We start from the raw sequence: 6,589 nt of genomic DNA on the forward strand, positions 1-6,589 counted from the left end.
GACAAATGCTTATGTGTACAAATAATCTCAGCGTGGTCAGGAGGACTGTTCACAAAACAAGGTCATGCTATGTATGAATCGGCTAGCAGAACTGACCCCAAATAAATTGATTTTAGCACTAGGTAAGAAGTAAATTGAAGAAACTATTCAATCTGTTCAGGTTGAGATGCTTGAAAACTAAACTGTACATTGTTTTCCTACGTCATTACATATAAATGTACATATAAATTTCACAAGTGAGGAAGCCAAATAAATGAACAGGGTAAATATAACTCTGGATAACTTACAATCCAGGGCTTGATATAAAATTCACCCAAAATGTGTCTATGTAAGTATATGTTGAGATAAATACTCATAAAACTTAAAAAACACACTGCATTCTTACACTGATTATAGGAAAAATGCCTTATGAACCCATTTATAAAACTTATTTTACAAAGGTGGTATATTTAGATGGCAAACTGTAATGTTGATTTGGGTGTTTTTCTTACAGGGCAAAGCACTTGGACAGATGCTGTTGGATTTCCAGATTAAAAATGTTCCCGATTTAAAATCCCTGATAGAGTAACAGGTGTTTAATACATATGCTTTTAACACTGAGTGGTATAAAAACACGTTATAAACAAGAACGGGCTTCTTGAGTGAGATATATTTTAGTGTGGGGTTGGTTGTTGGGGGTTTTTTTAAGTCAAAGAGTAGCAATTAGTGACAGTTATCTCTCAGAGGCTTAGCTATATGGCACAGATTAGAAAATGTTTTGAGTAATACCAGACTAATGGCTTTGTCTGTGACTGATAACATTTCCTGTGTGGATAATACATTGGATGAAGAATTAATTTATTTCCTGTAAAATAGAATTAATCACATTGCAACATAACATTTAATTATGAGACGAGATAATCTTTGGTCCAAGATGGAAATTGTCTCCTGTTCAGTCCGTCTCGCTTTCCCTTCTCTCAATCTTTATTGGAAAATTAAATGGACCAGCGTCGTTGAGCTCGTGGCAGCTGCGTTTGTCCTGCACGCAGAGTGTGTCTGGGCAACCTGCTGTGCATCGTGGCGGAGTCAGCACCGTCTGGTACTGGGTGACAGCCTTCCCCAGCGGGCAGTAAGGAAAAGTTGGCGTTGTTACTGTTCCAGAGTGACTGGTAGTAAATGCTGACCTTTGGTGGTAATCCACCGAGCTTCTAGCACTTTGCCCAATTAAAGGCAGGCTTTATTATTACAGCTCCTAACATCTCTTACTGATTAATCTATCAGTTTCAATTTACAACTTTCAACTGATAGATTAATCAGTAAGAGATTGCAGATCTCTGTGTGGGAATAAATCTGGAGATGAGGAGAGTGCAGTGAGCTAGTCCGCCTGCTCGTGCTCTCTCGTGGTGGTGCATTCCTGGCAGGGAGGCGGTGCGCCTGGTGGTGGAGGGATACCTCGTTTTGTTTCAGGGCTGTTAAGTCCTCGTTTGCTGCAGCAGAGTTCCACCTGGATTGAATTCTGGACTGTCATTTGCATTGCCCTTCCCACAGAAGGGTCCACAAACTTTCCACAGAAAGGTCTGTCTCCTGCTGCAAAGGAATACCCTGTTTGAACGCAGCGTGCTCCATCCCTTTCCGGATTGCGCCATCACCTCCCCGGCTCCCCTCCTGCACAACATGACTGGCATGTTCAAATTCGGGTACTCCTGAACCTCTTGACCTGATTAGGCAGAAACTTAAAAATCTGTATCATACCTCCTGGGACAACATTGTGGTGGAAATTCTGGCCCAATGACTAACTGTATTTCTTCTGCAGAAGCCGTAGAAATACTACTCCACAGGTTCAGGCATTTTATATTCCCAAGCTAATATTTTCATTTATTTTGGGGGGACTGTATTAATTGTTTAGTGCTGACAAAATGAGACTACTCAGATAAAATCAGGAAAATGAGTATTTTTTTGTCACCAAAACTGTTAGTTGTTCCTAAATCTCAATCTGTGCTATCACTACTATTAATTTGCTAGTCTCTTGCTTGCTAATGAGGACTATAAAGTTAATTGTTCCCACCTTTTCTGTGGTTTTGCTCATTTGAATGGAAGGTATCGTAAGTGAACACTTTACCCATCTAAATATATTACTCTCTTAGCGAGTCCTAAGTGCTGTGTATACAGCATGATTCAGTCTAGTTGTAAAAAATGAGTCATTACTTCATTGCAGAAAAATATCTAACTTAACTTCAAAGGGAAAATGGCATGCTGGCTTTATTATGTTTACAGTTATTGATTGTTAGAAAACTCTTGTTAATAACTTGGAAGCCTGTTAGTTTAGCAAGACACAGAGGTATTGAAAGGAAACAAAGTGGGAGACCCAAGTAGCAAACCTACAAGGATAAAAAGGCTACAGTAAATATTTGCAGTTCACTCGATAAGCTGTTTAAGTGACTGTAACTGTGTATACAATTATTTTTGAATAAAAGTGAACATTTATGAAGTATAAATTCGCTTTAGTCATTGATGTTGTTTCTTTGACTGGAGGAGAGCAATACTTAGTTCAAAGGTTCTTTGATTTGGGGTTGTTTCACTTGCCTGCAGTTTCATGCATTGTCTTGCTGGTCCCCTTCTTCCTTCAGATTTTGTCTGTTCAGTCCCCAGTCTTTGTTAAATACAAAAACTGAAGAAGTAAATGATACTATTTTCTAGAGAGCTGGTCATTTACAGCTCTACAAAGGAAGCTGTAATTTGCTGAGAAGAATGGTACAGTGTTCAGATGGATTGGGTATGGCAATACAAAGGCGTTATTTCTCTCTGGAGTTGCCCTTTTGGATGCTGTGAAACCATCCTTCAAACAGGCTTTCTGTCCATTATGCGGTTCAGCGTACCAGCTGAAACCAAGTGGTACTGCTTTTCAGATACTTTTCTCACAAATTACAGCCTGTAAAAATCCCTATCCAAAGATTTTATTCTCCTTGACCTCCTTAACAGGTTTTGAATTCATGAACCTGTACTGCTGGAAGCGGTCGCAGCTGACCTGAAAGCTTGGTAAAGCTGCATTTGTTTCTTACTGTACAGTAGAGGTTGAGTAATTGAGAGAGCTTTGGTAAAACATAAATTGTACTTGAAGGTGAGCGTGTATGCAGTCAGCGCTGGTTTAACTTCAATTTTTTTTAAAAAAAAAAAAGGCATTTTGGCATTTTGCCTGCTTGTTAAACCAGGGCTGTTCCTCCTGCGGGCAAGAATTTAAGCTTCCAGTTGCCTTTCTTTCCCCGATTTGTGTTAGCTGTGTGGGCAGGATGGAAGTAGTAGTGCCTAGTGTAAGAAATAAGGTTCCATCTAATATACAAGTTTCGGTGTAATGGAAACTGGCTCACACCTCTTGCCTGGGAAGTTTTTGTGCTTGTGGCTCATCTGCATTGCAAAACAAGGGCTGCATTCTCTTACCTGTCACAGCCTCCTTGCCACAGCTCACCTAACTCTCAAAAACAAATAGTTTTATCATTAAATTATTCTATAGCAGCTAGAAGTCCAAAAAAAAATACTTTGTCAGTGTTTGTTGTTTAATATTTCAAAGTAATTTTCCCACTGAAATTTGTGTGTTAAAGGTACAAAAGTTATTATGCAGAAGCGATCCAAGATAAAGGATGTGCCAGAGTGCTCGAGGCATAGAGCATATTCTCAGTTTAGCCATCTTCCATGAAGCCATTTTTCCACTAAAATACAGGGGTGATTTTCCCCTTTAGAGGAGAGGAAAAATAATTGTAAGTATACCTTTTAAATTTTGTTTTGCATCATGGCCCTTTGAAAGTTAAATAGGAGTGCTGCCCTTAACATGTTAAAAGCAGGAAATGCCGGGTGCAGGTTGTCTTTCTAGAATATGGAAGGCTTCATGCAGCAATTACTTTGCTATGTTGTGTGAAGTGTTCTGCAGACAGCAGCGCTTGCAACAGTTGCAAGGTGGTGGCTGAGCATTACCTGGGTGGATTTCACCTGCTGCAGCCGGGTGCCTGTTTTGGCTGGGGGCGCAAAGCAGTTTCCCAGACCTGCCTGCTGTGTAATGCAGTTGGGGTTGTTCCGTTGGGGAGGGAGGGGGGAGGCTCGTGGGTGCCTCAGGTACGAGGAAATTGCACTGCAGAAATGTCGCACCTCTGCCCTGACTTCTTTGAAACCCTCCCATGGAGTAAGACTTCAAGTCTCCTCCTCGTGACTATTCATCTTCAGTTTCATCCTGGTTTCCTTTTTGGATTTACCTGAAATGGACCCTGGTGATTTTGGGATTAAAGCTAACTAGCGTTAAGGAAGCAAACGAAGGATGCCTCCAAGTAAACCATTCTGCTGGGAAATGGCTGTTTCTACCAGGGCGTTCGGCTGAGTTCCTCAGCCTTCCTTCGGGCAGGAGAGAGAAACCTGCACTGTGGGACATGAAGCGTCTCTAACACCTATTTCAACAGGGACCATCCAGACGCTCCCTTGGCAGCTTTGGGAAGGGTCTGGGGGTGGGGGCTGGGGGTGGGGTGGGGGGAAGCTCTGAAGATGGCAGCACAGGGCAGAACCAGGGCTTGCCCTTGCAGGAGGGAGATGGAAACCTTACTGTGCCAGGACTCTGTGGAGTCTTTGGTAACCTCCCAGCAGTGACACAATGCTCCAGCTCTGGACCAGGTGCTGTGGCTGTCACCAGACAGGTGAGACCCTTTATTCCGAGGAGGGAGTTTAATATTTTTTCCCCCCCCGTCCATTAAAAATAATGTACTAGTTAAAAATGAGAAAAGCTCCCCCTCCTCTCCCTGTTTTTATTTACTAGTAGCAAAAGCTTCAAACCTTCTAAATCCATTTAAATGTGGATTTGAAAATATGCTGGTTTAATTATGTAATTGCGTGGGGGTGGTGGCTAATTCACAGGTTCGTACCAGCATCACAAACCACATCTATAAGGTATTTTCTCTTTTGTAAGTGATCCCATTTGAAGGGGGGTGGGGTGGGTGGGAAAGCTTGAGAGGACTAAGCCTCTGTTGCATAAAAATTTGGCTGAGACTCTCCAAAGAAAATCCCAAATGCCTGATCGCTCTGGTCAGAAGTGTGTGATCTGACCACACGAGGTTATGGTATGGCCCTCTGTGCAGATGAAGCAAGGTGAGGATAATCTTCAGTTCCCCAGGAAGCTGGGCTGTGCTCCAGCAGGAGGAAGCAGGAGGGCAACGCCAGCCATCACTTTTTGCTGGCAAGCAGTGAGGTTACCCACTTGCCTGAAATATTTTCTTCACTGAGGAGTGGAAAACTGGCTTAGGGTCATTGATAAGCCTCATCTTTCCTGTGCAGAAGATCCTGCCTGGGCCTTGGTTCTGTATCCGTGGTGGTAGGAGGCTCTCACCTGCTGGATCATTCACATCCCCTTTGCCTTTCTATTCATACTAGAGCTGTTTCCCTGCTGGAAAGAAAAGGGATGGGGAATCTTTTTGCTTTTTTGCTCGTGTGACTAAAGAGGTTCTGCAGCTCGAGGACGGTCTAGGGATTTCATTCTTGACCCACAGGCTCTCAGGTTTAAAGTGACTAAGGAGAGGGGAAAAAACCTCGGTGTTCCAACACGGTTTGCCTGTGGAGAGGCGCCAAGCAGTTGCACGCCAGCGCTGCTCTCCCTGCTTTCCGGGTTTGTACCTGGCGCCGTGTTACAGTGAGCAGCCACAGCCTGCAGGAGGATGGCTGAGGCGAGCCGGCAGCTCCGGAGCCGGGGCTGGGGGAAGATGCTCTGACAAACTCGCTCATCCCCCCACGCACACCGAGTCTCACCGAGGGCAGCGCTTGCCCCGCAGCTGGAGCCGGGGCCGGGCGGCGGGGGCTGGGGAAGGGATGTAGGCTCGGGGGGCGGCCGGGCCGCCCCTCCCGGGGCCCTATCACCTCCCAGGTAAGATGAATGTCCCATCCATCATCCCGCAGTCCCCGAGGGGGCGGGAATTTGCTGGGCTACTGCAATTTAACTGGCCTCAGCCGGAGCGGCTTTGTTGAGCCGAGCGGGCTGCGCTGCTGCGGGCTCCGTTGCCAGGACCTGTCATTTACATACGGGATGAGCAGGGACAACTGCCTCGGGGATGCCTCCCGGCTTCTCCCGCTCTTTCTTTTCGGGCGAGTTACATTATAAAGGGGATCGCTGCCCCCCTCGGATGCCCGTTTTCCTCCGAGCCCCAGTGCCACGGCTGCGCTCCCCTCTCCCACCGCCGGGCGACACCGCGGCAGCCCCCTGCCCTGCCTCCGAGCCTGTGTCCCTCCGTGTGTCCCCGTCCTGCCCCGTCCCCGCCCGCGGCCCCGCAGGTCCCATCGCCGGGGGAAGGTGGACGAATGGCCGCGGCGCCGGGAGCCGGTCGCACGAAGGGCTCCGGACGCGCTTTTTCCTGCCATCCCACCCGGGCAGCGCAGGGGGAGGCGGAGGGCAGCTGGCGGGGCCGGCCGGCCCCTGGGTGCGGGCTGCTCGGCCCGGGCCGCCGGCCGCCCCGCCATAAATCGCGGCGCTGCCCGGGGCGGGCGCTGCCGCTCGCCGCAGCCGGTGGGCTGGCCCGGGCCGCCCCGCCCCGCCCCGCAGCCTAGAAAAGCGGGGCCGGGCGGCGGGCGCTGCTCGGCGGCAGCGAGG

General features: G+C 47.2%; 1 protein-coding gene across 2 annotated transcripts in view; it reads left to right on the forward strand.

Moving 5' to 3' along the window:
- LOC101915725 (uncharacterized) overlaps positions 1-2,474 on the forward strand; it is a 65,670-nt gene extending 63,196 nt beyond the window's left edge. For both annotated transcript variants that reach the window (XM_055795384.1, XM_055795385.1), the window contains exon 20: positions 494-2,474. In XM_055795384.1, the coding sequence (XP_055651359.1) occupies positions 494-568 (75 nt within the window). In that variant the 3' untranslated portion in view covers positions 569-2,474. The remainder of the gene's footprint in view (positions 1-493) is intronic.
- The last annotated feature ends 4,115 nt before the right edge of the window (positions 2,475-6,589 follow it).

This window comes from Falco peregrinus, chromosome 2 (genome assembly GCF_023634155.1).
Source record: "Falco peregrinus isolate bFalPer1 chromosome 2, bFalPer1.pri, whole genome shotgun sequence".
In the NCBI taxonomy this organism is placed as follows: Eukaryota; Metazoa; Chordata; class Aves; order Falconiformes; family Falconidae; genus Falco; species Falco peregrinus.